The sequence below is a fragment of the Hippoglossus hippoglossus genome, chromosome 10, assembly GCF_009819705.1.
Source record: "Hippoglossus hippoglossus isolate fHipHip1 chromosome 10, fHipHip1.pri, whole genome shotgun sequence".
NCBI classification, from domain to species: domain Eukaryota; kingdom Metazoa; phylum Chordata; class Actinopteri; order Pleuronectiformes; family Pleuronectidae; genus Hippoglossus; species Hippoglossus hippoglossus.
In genome coordinates this window covers 17,595,927-17,611,534 of record NC_047160.1, presented here as the reverse complement: position 1 = coordinate 17,611,534, position 15,608 = coordinate 17,595,927, and the positions used below count along the sequence as shown (strand labels likewise).

General features: G+C 41.1%; 2 protein-coding genes across 18 annotated transcripts in view; one reads left to right on the top strand and one right to left on the bottom strand.

The window, feature by feature from the left end:
* dlg3 (discs, large homolog 3 (Drosophila)) overlaps positions 1-2,499 on the top strand; it is a 76,339-nt gene extending 73,840 nt beyond the window's left edge. For all 11 annotated transcript variants that reach the window (XM_034597120.1, XM_034597116.1, XM_034597118.1 and 8 more), the window contains one exon: positions 159-2,499. In XM_034597120.1, coding sequence (XP_034453011.1) covers positions 159-265 — 107 coding nt within the window. In that variant the 3' untranslated portion in view covers positions 266-2,499. The remainder of the gene's footprint in view (positions 1-158) is intronic.
* On the bottom strand, positions 1,147-14,145 carry tex11 (testis expressed 11). 7 transcript variants are annotated; one of them, XM_034597110.1, is made up of 29 exons: positions 14,018-14,145; positions 12,587-12,699; positions 12,224-12,308; positions 11,986-12,065; positions 11,822-11,902; positions 11,609-11,728; positions 11,299-11,379; positions 11,104-11,189; positions 10,965-11,022; positions 10,785-10,880; positions 10,590-10,671; positions 9,799-9,877; positions 9,501-9,652; positions 9,308-9,393; positions 8,766-8,903; positions 8,491-8,593; positions 8,269-8,393; positions 7,720-7,805; positions 6,995-7,048; positions 6,853-6,902; positions 6,668-6,745; positions 6,327-6,397; positions 5,711-5,824; positions 5,422-5,494; positions 5,076-5,225; positions 4,881-4,989; positions 4,646-4,766; positions 3,908-4,075; positions 1,147-3,790 (listed from the first exon to the last, which is right to left on the bottom strand). In XM_034597110.1, exons 1-29 carry the CDS (start codon positions 14,043-14,045, stop codon positions 3,722-3,724), a joined length of 2,736 nt encoding a protein of 911 aa, XP_034453001.1. In that variant the 5' UTR covers positions 14,046-14,145; the 3' UTR covers positions 1,147-3,721. The 7 variants fall into 7 exon arrangements, 5 of the variants coding, with proteins under 5 accessions (XP_034453001.1, XP_034453002.1, XP_034453005.1 ...); XM_034597111.1 differs by lacking the exon at positions 11,822-11,902 and having other exon boundaries at positions 14,018-14,123; XR_004615100.1 differs by lacking the exon at positions 1,147-3,790 and having other exon boundaries at positions 3,937-4,075; positions 4,951-4,989; positions 14,018-14,123.
* Between the last annotated feature and the right edge of the window lie 1,463 nt (positions 14,146-15,608).

Genomic DNA, 15,608 nt, shown 5'->3' with positions numbered 1-15,608 from the left:
CACACAAAACATAAAAATAATAAATTTGCAATAATGAAGACACAGACTAGCAAATATTAGTTTTTCTTCTCCATTAATAATTTCATATTGATTATCAATATTGTCGCGGATCAATTTTCTGTCTGATGCTACATTTCCCTTTGTGTATGTGTGTCCAGCTATTGTACAGGGTGACTCACTAGAGGAGATCTACAACAAAATCAAGCTCATCATCGAGGAGCAGTCCGGTCCCTACATCTGGATCCCCTCCTCAGAGAAGCTCTGAGCTCCCTGCCGTCCCTCCTCTGCGTCGGTGCAGAGCCTCCCCCTCTTGCCTCCCAGAGACCCCACCCGAGCCCAAATAGGCCCCCCTTCCCTGTCCTCACCTCCTTTTTGCAGATATGTTTCATATCAAGTTTTAGTGTCATCATTATGTTACTCTCTAAATGAAAAAGAAGTCTTATCACCATTACTGTGACTGTGCACACCCCTGCATGAGTTTCTCAACAAATCCATTCAAGACTGGAAATGCCATTCCAAAGGAATTTGTCTAGCGAAAAACAAAAGGGAAAAGGAATAAATCCTTTTGTGGACTGGGACTGACTGAAGATCAGAATGTTTTACAGAAATCTGGAGCGAGGAGTTGGGATTCGAAGAAGTTGCAGGGGAAAAGAGACAAATCATACCAAGTTGGAACACTTTGTAAATGTTCATCAAAATCACATTTGAAAAGACGCGAAAGATGAGAAGTTGAAGACCAATTAAGTTTATTTTTTTTTTGTTTTTGTTTTTCTAAACTGGATCAAATTTAGCCCTGCTGATGGTACTGTTCAAGGAGGCATCTCTCGTTTATAATGACTGAGGAAATTACAGTGGAAGAGCCTACAAACTGGTGATCTATTTATCACAAAGCAGCTTGCTGTTTGGTCGTCTGCCATTTGTCTGTGCTGCAGCTGATAAAGACATCTCGGGAGGCAGATCAAGAGGAAGAAATGTGTTGTGGATCTCTACATTTATATTCTGAAATCACAAGATAAATGACAAAATCTTACTGAGATTTTACTACATATTAAAGAAACGTACACATTTTACACTTCACTAGAATTGTCAATTTGGAGGGCTGTTAGATTTTTTTTTTTTTTTCTCTTTCTTTGTGGGATTTTTTGCTTGTGGTTTTTAGCTGCTCTGTGTAAAGGATGGGGGTAGAGAAGTGTAACTGGGCTCTCTGCAAAACACCAAACTGCCTTACATCAAATACAAATTCTGTTTTGTGACTACCTGTTGTCTGTGAGGGAGGCTGCACATAATTGACAAGGAAGAGAGAGGAGACTACTCGTCTTTCCTGACTTATTTTGTGTCCTCCAACTGCCAGGAGGCCTGACTTGAGTGCAATAGATAAAACAAAGTCTCACCTCTGTGGGCGCCTTTTCCTCCCCCTGTATTTCCACCTTTTTGCTGTGTAATTAAATACGAAATTTGGCCATTTGATTACAGTTTGGACAGCCAGAGCCTCCTAGCTCACGTTGAGCAGCAGACCACCCTATTACACTCTCTGCCTTCCAAGATGATTCTCTTCTGATTGAATGGTCACATGGTACTGTCCTATCTGCCGCCGTGACGGTGGCCTTAAAACGGGTAGAACAAGACAATAATTGTATTGGATGTCCTAACAATTAAAGAGTCAATATAACCTGTTTTGGATTGTCCCCATGTCCCCCTGTCATCAACAACACTAAAGTTGGGTTGGATTAAATCTACATGCTTTGTGTATCTATAAACATACGAATTCTTCATGAATCTGTTGTTGGCAGGTGCTGAACCACTGTGTTGAGCTCTTAGTGCGTCGGGGTGAGCTACAGTGGCTCAGGAATCTCCACGTACAAATACCATGTCCCCTGCGACTGAAGGCCACGTTTGGGGCGATGACACAGAAAGTTCATAGTACTCGAGGTACTGTCACTTAATTAAAGGCGTTTTCGACTGAACTGTGTCATTGGGTTGTGTTACGCGTCTCTTCAGCGCGGCGGAGAGCTCGTTCAAGGCCGTTGGCGTGGTAGCTTTTCGAGTTGGCTGTATCACGTCATCACCAGGATCAAAATGACCTGCTCCACTCACCCCGCCCTGCAGAGTTTGGCACTGTATGTTAATGTGTGCATGTGAGGGCACAAACGAAGAAGGAATACCGTGGCCCCCTGATCTTGTGAACGTTCTCACTTTCCTCCGCAGCTTTTTGAAGAGTGCACGCGGAGTTTCTTTTTCCTTTTCTTTTTTTTTTTTCTCTTAAGAGAGCCAGACCCATCAAGAAGTGGTTACTCAGACCTCTGGGGTCCCCTGCTCTCTCCCACCCACAGAGCACCTGTACCTGCAGGCATTTTCTGAACAGGTGTGCCCACCTGCCAGGCACCACTGCTAAACCAGCTGTCATTACCTGTGTCAAAACCAGAGTTCAGGGAATAACCGAAGGGAACAGAGCCATTTATAAACTGCTTGCAGACTGTTTCAAAGGGTGTGGTAGCTGTACAATGTAAATAAGCCCCCAGCAGATCTCCCTCACCTGTGCTTCATGCATGTGTGAATCAAAACTGGGACAAACATGTTTTATAGACCACAAATGTCAGGTAAGTAAAGTTTGAACTACTCTCGAGATTTAATTTCCATACAAATGTGCTGTATTGTTGGTATTTCTCTTCAAATGCCTATTGGAACACTTAACTAGTCAGTTGGGAACTTGATTCCCTCAGATAGGGCCTGTCTACATGTGATTTCTTGTGGAACGTGTCTGGGTGTATAGATAAAAAAATTATATTGTAAAATAAAGAAAAATCGACGCAGGCAGAAACCTACACAATACCACAGAAACCAGGAGCATTGATCAATCCATCATTAGAAGTTTAGAATTGGTCCTCTCTGGTGTTTAGTTGAAATACAGCTGACTGTTAACAATGTGTGTGGTATTCATACCTCAGTCAGCCATGTCAAAGCCCAAAGAACTTGATTTCATTTTACTCTTTCCACTGAGGTTGTGCTATATAACAAGATGGAACCTGAATGCCTCTGTGTGTGTATAATTGATGAGGGTCTTTGTTCTGGTGAGAGAAATGATGACATATATGCTTTTTATTTTTTGGGCGGGTGGGTCAGGGTTCTTGTTTGTACTTTTGGGTGATGTTTATGTTCTAGCACATCTGTGCAGTAAGTGCTTGCAAACATGAACCCTTTGATTGTACAGTAGTTTCCTTCCTGTCACTGCAGGTGGTACAGCCTATCAGGACACTCGGCCTCATGGTCTTCCCTGTCCTAGTCATGAGGGAACAGTCCTGCAACTTTTGTTTGGGTTTTATTTTGGGACTTGACAAGAGTTTATTTGTTTGAAAATAAAATATGTGACTCAGTTATGATTTCCGATGTGCTTGTTATTCCGCTTGAACAGACTAATCTTCTGAACAGAACAGATAATATTTGAACTCTTACTTAAAAGATTTTTCATAAATTCTGAACTTTATTGACTGAATAGAAAAGGAACAAGGTGATCAAACCAGAAATGTGTCTTGAACACTAGGCAACTGGAATGGCCTCAAACTACACAGGTTTAGAGTAAGAATTTTTGCAACTGTGGAATATGTGATGAACATTCTACCACAACATTAATAATGTATAGTTGCAACAAACGAGAGGAACTAAATAAATTAAACGTCCCCCTCAGTTCAGGGCGTTAAAACCAGGCTGACCTGTCCCAGTTCGGTCATTCCTCTAAGAGGAGTTTCTTGGCTTTGTCCAACCTGTCCAGGATTTCACTGTAGAGACCAGACATCTGTGGACACACAAGAAATTGTAACTTAAAAAGGTCTTTGCTGCAGTGATGCTGAATTCAAGCTCTTGATATGCTTCACTGTTTCGACCACACCGGTCCTCTCCACCAGGCGTCTACCTGCATCTCGTAGCTCTCCTGCAGTGATCCCAGGTGGGAGACGAAGCTCATGGCGAGGCTGCACCACTTCTCTGCCTCGGGATACTGAGCCAGGCTGTACAGTAGTATCCCCGTGTTCCAAGCCCGAGTCAGCAGCCACAGAGTCTCCATCTCTGGGAAGTCGTTGGGCTACAGAGGAAAGCAGGAAGATGCTCAAAAGGCCTTTTAACAGAAGCCACCTGGGTGACTTCCCTGAGCCAAGTGTGGAAGGAAATCTGTGTTTTCAGTGGGTGAAAGCCTGCGGGTAACATTATTAAATTCCATCCAATCATGTCCTACTGTATGTTAACCTTTGCTAATGCATAATGTTAATGTTTTTCACAACACTTTAATCTTGGGCTTTCACTTTGATCCAAAGAATTCCATTCGCGTAATAGCTATGAAAGGGGAAATCTGCGCTGCCTCAGAAGCAGTGTAATGGCTCAATAATTTGATGCTTCTTTCAGAGCTGCAGCTCACCGGCAGTGTGATGATTTGTACAGCACATTAACATTCAAATTGGCAGGAAGGGGGTGGTGAATGGAAGCATCTGCTAATTGAAGTGCGGCTGAAAGCCCATTGATAAAAAGAGACTTCTAGAACAGCAGGCAGGCATGGAGTGGAAGAGAGGGGGTTAATTATACACCAGGCAGCAGCTCTGTTGGAGGGAACAGGAGGTGGGAGCCAAGGGATGGTGGTGTGTGATTGGCACTGGCTTACTGTGGCTGCAATGATGGACAGGGCCTCCTCGTAATAGTCCCACACTTCCTCGAGCACATGGGCCTCCACCTCTGACACACCGCTCGGGAGGGACAGCTTGATCAGGCTGTGAACGCACTTGCTAAGACGGTGAGACAAAAACAGTTACACAATCAGAAATTCTTTCATTATAATCCCGTATGGATTGTTAACGAAGCGTCTTGGGTGTTTTCATGCAGAGTAGTGCTGGGTATGCCTGCAACGGGCCAGGTCAGCCTGTGGTTGTTTCTTGTGCAGAGAGAGAGCAACCCTCAAGGCCTTCTTACACAGCAGAGGGAAGTGGGCTGGAGGCTCCATGGCTAAAGCTACATATAAAAAAATGGCAGCATAATAAATCTTCAAGAATAGTTCCATTTCTTTAGGCATGACAGAAAGCGTTGTTTTGTTTTACCTGCAATGTTCTCGAGTAGCTTGGTTTCAACATGTTCCAGCTCCAGGACGGACTCCAGTACTGTCTCAACCTTGGGGTCATTCAGCTTAGCGCGAGCTTCAAATTCAAACTGTAGCAGCAGTGTGTCTGTTGGGTCTGCTGAGAAGCTTCCTGCAAGTTCATGTTGAAAAGATATTTCAAAAGCTCCATTTTCATTTATGAAAAATGAAGGAACAAAATGTGCTTCCTCACAACCTGAATGATCTGTAATCATTTCCTTTTTATTTAGAATTAAAGTAGTATATATGCACAAATAAATAAACAGAAACATGGTAATTTTGGATAATGCAGCTACTCAAGGATGTACCTGATGCTTTCAGGGTTTTCCAGATCTCCCAACAGATCTGAATGTGCTCCAGAGCCTGAGTGAGCTCCTCACTCTGTCAACCAGAGACACACAGATAAAGCATTAGGGATTCGACACTGCCATCTGGTGTTCAGTTCCTCTCCAAAGGATTATAATGAAACACCTACGCCAGCACCAGTAATGTGGTTAGTCACCTCTCCTCTCCACTAGGCTTAGTACATTTCCATCCATGTGGATGGGGAGGGTGCTATAATGTGGGAGATGGGAGCAGAGGGAGTGGGTGGCACACCTGGTCAGAGTGAGGAGACTTCCTGCAGAGCTCCAGAGAGGCAGCGGCAGCCATTAGCAGACACGTCTTCTGGCCCAGGAGCAGTGTTCGATCAGGAGGGCACAACTGGGACAGCTGCAGGTTCATGTCAATGCACACACGTTTGACAAAGGAACCAGACCATGATAGAAAAGCATCATTTTAAATACTGTCTTTCTTTATTTTTTCCTAATTTAATGGCAATTTTGTTGATTTGCCCTTAAAATAAAAGATTCCATCCTAATTTCTCTGACACATCTGTTCACAAACCATCAGCAGAAGCTTCTAATTGTATAGAATTATTGATAAGCACAAATACATGTATTTAAATCAATTACATCCACCTAGGCCAACACACATGGAGACATAACAATCCATGAGCAATTAAAGCTACTCTTGTGAAGTTAGGGTCAGAAAGTCAGAGGACAGTGGGAACCATCAGGATGGGAACATTGTGAGTCACCCTGATTCTTTATCTTAAACTGACATGTTTAACTTTCTTATGCAACATTAAATCTCTGTTCAGGTGATATTGATCTAAACTCACGTACTGTAGATATTGATTAATTCACCTGACAAAGCCAGCGAGGGTACTTGCCTGGTAAGAGAGCACAAAGAAATCCCTCATTCTGTCAGGGCTGCCCGTGCACTGCAGAGCCAAGTTCCAAGCTGCGACAGGGACAGGGACAGGGACACACACACACACACACACACACACACACACACACACACACACACACACACACACACACACACACACACACACACACACACACACACACACACACACACACACACACACACACACACACACACACACACACACACACACACACACACACACACACACACACACACACAATGAAGGTGCTCCAAGATTTTAAGGGATAGCCTACCATGTCAGATTTAAGTGACAGGGACCAGGAAAATCTTCCTCACCAATCCTCCTGAACCAGTTAGCTTCATCTGTGCGTTGCTCAACAGTCACATGAGTCTGGTGTGAAACTTTCTGCAGAGCTGCAGTGATGACAAACAAAACATTTGTGGGTTGTGATGCACAGCAGATCCTGTAATCAAGACATTTGTTAAAAATAATGCAATTAACCCATTTTGTGTATACTCACCCATTTTTAAATACGGCAGCAGAGCATCCAGACCCACATTGCTACTGGGACTGAAGGGAGATAGTTTAGTTTTTATTTTACTAAAAGATGCGTCAGTAATGCTATAACCGTACACTATTAGCTACATTACCCCTCCACTCACCTCATCCCATCACTTGATTTTTCTATTGTGGAGAGCACAAGTCGAACCAGACACCTATAAAAAGATGAATGGAGAAACTGGTGTTGACCTCCTTTTTTAACCTACTAACTCTTTTACACAGAGACACACTTCCAGAGAAGCAAGGGAATATAGGTCAGTGGATCACAGGGGTGTATGGAAATCTAACACACTCATCTCTCAGCACATAAGCTCTCTACTAAATGTTGTCACTTCATGTGTGAAACTCCACCACCGTGTTTTATTCACTCTGAACACAGGAACACTGAATGCATTGAAATATTATTTTTGAAATCTGAAATTCATGAGTCGATATCTCGGTTCTAAAAAACTAAACTTCAGGTTACTTCTACCTTAGAAAGTATCCAAATGTTATGTTGAGTCAAGTCAAAATAACAATGAAAGGTGAACCAAATACATTCCCTATGACTAAAACAACATAAAACACACTGATTTGAGTCAATGTGGGTCCATGCCCTTAACATCCTTCACTTCTGGCTTTCACTCTCTTTAATATTACAAGATACAGATGCAATTTTGATATTTGCACCAATTTCTCAGAGAATGGATCTTGATAATCCGGCATAATTAGAGTTAGATCTATGGGCCTTAGTGGAGGAGCGTTCTCTACTGTGGGACATTCTAGTTTGTTTTGTTACTAAACTCTTCATTTGCATTGTTAACATAATATTTCAGTTCTCACAGACCTGAGCGCAGTCAGAACCCGAGCTTCATCGTTGGAGATTTCACACAAACTCTCCAGTGCCTTCATGGCAGTTTCCTGCTGTTCATTCTGTCTCATGGGAACAAAGGCACATATGTCATATTCATCACAATCATACAGTATACAATATACTAAAAATAGAATTACCACACATCCCACACATTTTCTATTTATAGAAAAATCTATTTCTACTCCTTACCCTCACAAATGATACCAACTGTGGTTGCAGCCCAACATGTTTGCTGATGGTGCTTAACTTCAAACAGTTAGGTGTTTATTTTACATGTACGACCAGAGTGAGTGCAATAACAAGGACATGATCCCTCCTTGGCTTCCCACCCACAAACACAGAGAATTGTGGTGAGCATCTGTCCAAGCTGCAACTACCAGTGGCCACTAGGACTAAATACAGATTTCTGAGGTCCAATAACAACATGACAATATATTAAGACTGGAAATATAGGTCCAACAACGTTTTTCGCAATGCTACACATTTTGCAACTTGTGTACAGAACGGAGTAATGAGTGTTACCTCCAAAGCAATCTGAGCAGCCAGACTGAGGAAGTTGGACGCAGCATTTTCAGAAACCAGCAGTCTGTCCTCGTCGGCCACAGGACACCTGGACAGTCGTCCCATTGCATTCAGTGCCTCTGCAGCTGGTGCACATAAAAAGCCTCAACAACTGGACTGCAACATTGGGACCATGTATGCTTTTACTTTACATGCATCACAGAGGTAATGTTTTGCAGAGACCTTTCTTCACATTGTTCTCCAGCACTGCGATCTTGTAAACACTGAGCTGAGTGAAAATGCTGTCAGGATCACACCTCTCTGCCTCTTTGATTGCGTCTTTGGCCTGAGGAAGACAACGTTTCATAAACACGAACACATCTCGTGCTAGGAGCACTTGACATCGTGGCTGGTGACACAGACAAATCGCTACTTGTTGAATTGTGGAACACGTCACCTGACACAGCCACTGAACATCACTTATGTCCCTGACTTTGTTGTGGCTCGTGTGTCCTCACCTTTTCCAGTTGCTTTAGCTGCAGGTAGCAAGAAGCTCTGTTCCTCTGTAGTTTGGATACGTTGGGCTCCATTTGACCGGCCTTAAAGAAACTCAGGGAGTAGTTATACCACTGCAGAGCCTCAGAATAGTTCCTGGCCTGAGCATAAACATAAGCATTGAGTTATACTTTATATGTCAATGTGTAGAAATTAAATCTCTGTATTAAACACATCATATGGTATTCACAGTAGGCAGCTTCAGTGCAGGAATCAGGGACTAACATTAGTTCTGAGGTCAGTACCTTGTTCAAAATCAGCGTAGGAGTATTTTCCTGACATGCATGTCTCTGTGTTTTTAGGAAACCATATCACCCACAGCAAACCCACACAGAAAAAAGCATGCAACATCCACAGAGATAGGTGGGCACACTGCAGCCCACCAGGGTTATTGCTATGAGGCAACATTGCTAATCACTGAACCACAATGGTGATAACTACACATATGTGTAGACACTATAATGTATCTTAATAATTATAAACAAGGCTGTGTTTGGCATTATACCTCAAAGTGTTCCGATGCTTTATCCCACAGGATGACATGCAGAGTTGTGAGGGCCTCTGGAGTCAGCTGTTTTCCTGTATAGTGGCCTGTATGGGTGTAAAGAATGGTTAACACTAAAGCAGATCCACAACTACAGTGCATTACTATAAAATTCATCATGTCATTTTCAGACTTATCCTATAAATGAAATTACCAGTGATGATATCCTCTATCTTCTGTGTACCCAACAGTTCCTTGCCTCTCTGCAACAGTAACTTAATGTTCAAGACGAGAGCAGTTCCCAGGTCAGGGGACGACTCAAAGCGCTGACACACTTGTTTCAAATACTCAAATGCCAGCACTTCTCTAAAAGAACAAAGCAGATATCATTCCGAATTGGTTAATATGTGTCTGAACATTCCTACAATGAAAATGAAATGTGCATGTGTAGTGATTGTCACGCATTTCTACAAAAAGCTAAGTGAGTGCCCAGGCAGAGATGCAGGTTTTACCTCTCTTCAGACATGAGCAGTTTCACTGTGCTCAGACACACCTCAAGAGAAACCTCAGATTCCAGCATCTCATTCAGTCCTGAAAACATATTTACTTTATATGATCTGCTTTGAAATGTGCACTTTTAACTATGCTTTAAGCAATACTGTGTAACTTTTAGTGAGCAACAGTGCCCTCTGCAGGCACACGTAGTGATTAATTCTGTTGGGCTCAAAGAAACTCAAGGTCTATTGATCTCATGACTCTGACTGCGTAGCCCCACTCGCTCGTCAGACACACAACTAAACGGTGGAAATTCCTCATGATTCCCAGCTCCCTGAATGAGAAGCCCTGCTGTTGTAACAAATACAACAAACTGAGTTTAGAATTCTTCATATTTTAAACGTTTTCTTGCTGAATACTGGAGAAAAATGCTGGTGTTTCATGACTTTCAAGTCTTTTTAACTGATCTATAATTCAGCATTACTCTTCAACATACATTTGAACTTGCTGGGCCTGATTTGGGCAATTGAAGCTGCGACTATCATTCAGTAACACACACACTTAGGGGAGATCGTACCCGCTCACCAAAGTTACATTGAACAAACACATGCGTTCACTGTGAATAAAAGAGGAAACGTTCTCCATATTCTGTTGGAGCAGCTGCAGCACCTGATCTGACTTGTAAAAGCAGAGGGAGTAGTTCCATCACCACAGAGAGCAGCAATTCTGGAGCGATTGAACTTATAGGTGTATAAATAAGCAGTATAGTTCTGTGTAAATAATCCAATGAGGTGTGGTTACAACTAACCTCCTCTGATATGATCGTCTGAAGCCCTACATCTCAGGAGTATTCTGATCTTTAAGTACAGCCCAGAGGCGCTCACGTGTTCCTGTCAAATTTCAGAGCAATTAGATACACAGCAGCTGAGCCTCTTCTATTGTAGCTGCACGCTTCATCACACATGTTTAATTTAAAGTGTGAAACTAATTTCTCATATCCCACCTTGTTGGCTAAGCTGACAGCATCGAGAGCCTTCTCCTGAAAGCTCTGACAGTCCCACTCAAAATAAACAGTGGCAAGGAGCCGTAACACTTTGGCCTATTGAGAGGAAAAATACTTAAAATGTTTTTATTTTGAATTGTAGCCATGGCCTGAAATAAACTGTTTACCACATCATCTTACCTGAACTTTAGATCCAGGGGCATATTTCACATTCATTTTCCCAATATCATAGCTTTGGCTGAAAAGAAAAACAGGAAATTAATCCAAAACCTTTTTTCTTTTTTTCCTGAGTTTAATTATCACAAATTATCATATTTACCTCAACCAAAACACACTGTCCTCAAACTTTCTCAGATTGTACGTGTCTATTCCAAAGTTGTAGCACATGAGGGAGAGGTACGTAGTCTAGATTGAGAAAATACATTCATAATTAACACACTTTCAATAATAATATGTATAAAAGGAATTAGAAAACAATATATACAGTATAGTAGCATTGTTACAGTGATAATACATCTTTTGGCAGCCTCAGCAACATGTCTTTGCAGCGTTGCATATAGACCACAGCCTCATGGTTATTCCCTTGACTTATGGCCTGTGAAGGAGAAGAGATGTGAACTTCTCATTAGTTGTCAGCAAACAATACACCATTCCCTATTAGCAGAGAATAAGATTCTGCCCTCTCATTGTTTCTCAGTTCACATTTTAGCTGTCTCACACTTCATACTGCAAGTCTGTCAGAATAGCACTTTCTCAGATGCCAAATATCACACGAACAAATATTCACATTGAAGGTGTTGAACATCACATGCGGCACAGCTCACCGACTCTGCCTGGCATGAGAGGATTCCAAGCAGATCCTTTTCCACATCGCCCTTGGATGAAGTGATGTCAGCTGCTCCATCACTTCTGGATGTCAGCTGGCTATAGAGGGTCTCCAGGCTCTAAGGATATTGTGTGTTGAGTAACTTGTAAAGACGTCACACTGACACAGATCTAAGCTCTCTCAGTTTAAGTGTTTGTTTTTTCTTCTTCACCTTGACGGCAAGTCTTAAGAAGTGATCTGCCATCTGGGGATTTTTGCAGTCCAGCCACGTTCTCCCTGTCTTGCTGGCCATCTGTAAAGTTTGGATACTGACAAACTGAGCCTGTCCTGCTGAAAACCTGAGCACTCATAGAGGGCGTCCACAGTGCAGCTTACCAGAATCTGCTTGCGGATGATGCCCTCTGTTGGATTCTCAGGCTCACAGCAGTACAGCAGACTGCATGCAACATGGCGCACTGTGAAGATGGTGAGAACATTTGAGTGTGCTGTGAGATAGTCGTGACAACCCCTGCTTATAATCTTGACAGTGTGTCAACATTTCATATAATATGTCTGAGTATTTTCCAAATGTTCTGTTCATCATTAAAATAAATTACTACAGAAAGGGGTGTACCTTTGGCCTTCAGATTTTTACTTATAGTGGTTCCCACATTCTTAGTGACGGCCCAGTTCCACAGGTGGATGGCACACTCCTCAAACTGTGTCATAAGAAAGATTAACAATTCTTATTCAATTTATTGGCCGCCAATAGGTCATATAATGGTATAATATATAAAAACGCTTGACTGATGCAAAACGTGGTCATGTAAATGATGGTAGAACTAGAATTATGAATGACACTATGTCCCTTTTCAAGAGAGTAAAAATATCTCAGAAGTAGAACTATACTGTTAGCATTACATACTGTGCAGTAAATCCTGCTCTACAAGAGTAATAGCTTGTTGACCAGGACTGTGGGCTACACACTTGTATCTACCTGTGGATCTGGTATTTTGGTAGAATCCTCTAGGCCAGACACTTGAGAGAAAAGTTGCTCTATCACGTCCTCGTAACTTGTCTGCTGTTTGTGCAACAGGTTCTCTACGAGACCTGCGTATGAACAAAAGAAGACATGAAGACACGTTGACAGGGCATGAACGAGGCAACAGCAAAACACACCATCTACACAAGAGTTCTGTGATGTCTGACACTGTAGAACACACATCACAATATAACTTTATACAAGTACTCGTGTAGTTCATCACTACCTTCTGGTTGAGCTCAGAAATCAACAGTAAACATTCCCTTTAACTATTGAATGCTGTCCAGCAGCGAGAGGCATTGTCCTAAAGAGTGGATGAGCGATAATAAATTAAAAAAGAGTAGGAAAACCCATTTTCTTCTAAATGGGCATAACTTGCTCCAAAATATTAGTATATAACAAAGAGCGATCAACTCTTTAAAAAATGAGAAATAAAAATTGCTAATATTTTACTTAACTAACACATTCAGCAATTGTTTATAAAAGGTTGTCATTAATTTGAAAAATAATTACATTTGTCTCATCAGATCATTTAAACATTCTATTAGTTATTATGATATACAACATTTATTACAACCTGAATTTTCAGACTGGTAGAAGTGTCAAATGGCTTGTCAGCTCATTATTATAGTGTAGTTCTATCATTCTGTATACGGCCGTCACGACTCTGAGATGGAGAGTTTTTGATTTTGTTGGACTTGTGTTTGACCTTAACCTGTGTTTTCCTTGTGTTGATTTGTGTTCATTCTAAGTCTTTGTCCTGTTTTATTTTGAAGTTTTTGCTCCTCCTGTGTCTTAACTTCCTCTCTTTGTCCTGTCGCGCGCCTGTGTGTGTGTGTGTCTCCCCCCGTGATTGTCTGCACCTGTTCCCTAATGTGTTTCACCTGTGTTCAATCAACCTGCCTCCATATTGTATAACAAACAAACACACACACACACCCCTCTGTGCTTCCCTGTGTCAGAGTCATTGTCTCTTTACAGTTTTATGCTGTTAACTGTGTCTTCTTCATGTTCCTAGTGTTTTGTCTCAGTATGTAATTTTCAGTTTAGCCTTTTTGCAATCTTTTCTGGTTCCAGTGTTTTTGGACCTTTGCCTTTAATAAAATTACACTTTTGTTTTGCAACTGAATTTCCTTCTGCCACCACAAACTCTGAAAACTGCTGTATCCCAAAGTGAAACACATCCACTTTTATTAACTTTTATCTTCGGACTAATGTAGGTGAGGGGCAAATAGCTGCCATCTCTGGTAGCCATGAAAACCTGGCTAGCTGTTGACGACCTAGCTAGCTGGTGTTAGCTAACTTTAGCAGGACGTCAGTATGTCGCCTAAAATGGCTGAAAATCAATACTTGGTATTAAAAATAATAGACTGGGCAGCTACTTACATTTCACGGTTGAAACAAACGGCTCCATGTTATATTTACTACAAGTAGGCGCGGTCGCGATGTCTCCACTTAAACATCAGTTGCGCTCAACATTGCTTTGTACCGTACTTAGTGATGCATTCAGGTGCACCTGAAAAATGTATAATCTCATGGATATGTTGCTTGTTTAAAGTTTTATTATTTTCCTCAGTTGTAAAACATGCATCTGCGTTTATGACAGGCGATACTATTATTATTATTTAACAGATATGTGGCTAATGTGTGTCATCCTGCAGGGAGAATAGAGACCTTTGCTGTACAAACACAATTTTAAAATACACCTGCACTTGTGTTATTTCATTTTTAATAATCGAACACAGAACTTAAAGCATCATGCCATTGTGTTTCACCTTTAAAAAATCCATTCAAGAATAAAATCAAATTCTTATCTTATCTTACTGCAGTATTGTTTTAAATATAACCATTTTTAGTTGAGATTCCAGAGTCTACGATGCGCTAGTGAACTCACCACAAGTCCTTGTTCGCGCCCAAACACCTTACCGTACAACACAATGTAGAAGCGCAACGATTTTCTTTTTTAAATTAAGCTAGCTCATCTGGCCCTCTCCCGCTAGCTTGTCATAGTTTAATTGATATCTGTCCTCGAAGGGAAGAGTCTGAAGGTAACAACATAAAAGTTCAAACTTAATATTTGTTCACATCCTATTTTTTACAATAGTACTGCCTTATATTATCAATTTGGTAATTCATGTTTGCATGAAAATACAATTAGCATAAGTAAGGTTTATGTAGCTCTTTTTGTGTAAGCTAGCCTCATGTGACAGAGACAATAAACTATTTATAGCGATAAACTTATATAACTAGATCAAATCAATATAGAATCATTCAAAAATATATTTACAAGGTGCTTTACAAGTTGAAAACAAAATGATTTAAAGTTAACTAACCACCATGGTGGTTATGGCACGTTGAAGTTCTGTTTTTTCTATGTTCCTTGTATGTACGCCTGTTTCACACAGAAAATATAATTTAGCAAAAAAGCAGAAACATTAATTTCAAGTCCATTCACTACAATCATATCAATACATGCAGGCAGAGTTACACACTAGCAGACTGTGAATGGAGCAGAGCCATTGCTAAAAGTGTTTACACCTTTTCTCAATTCTGTTAAAATAAGTCAACATGAGATATTTACTTTCTTTATGATACTTAAGTTTCTTCTCTATAAGAAGAGCTAATATCACTTTTAACATTAATTCAGAGCCTAACACAAGTAAAGGCCTTAGTGTTCATTTCTTACAGCAGAGGAATAACGTTGAATCGAACCTAAACGTGTCACTTAACGTAACATTGCCAGTATGTGCCACATGCATTCAATTTCTTTTGGAAACCAATAACTTATTTTATTCAACCCTAACAAGCCGATTTTCCAAAAGTACAGTCCTTTGCTCACCATGACTAAACCAAAGATATTCCCACTTTTGAAACAGTATGCACATTTTTTTGTTCTAACACAGGATGTTGTAAATCTGAAAGCTACTTTTTTTGTTATTTGTTTTTTATTGTGCTTTAGTTCTTGGATTCAACTCAT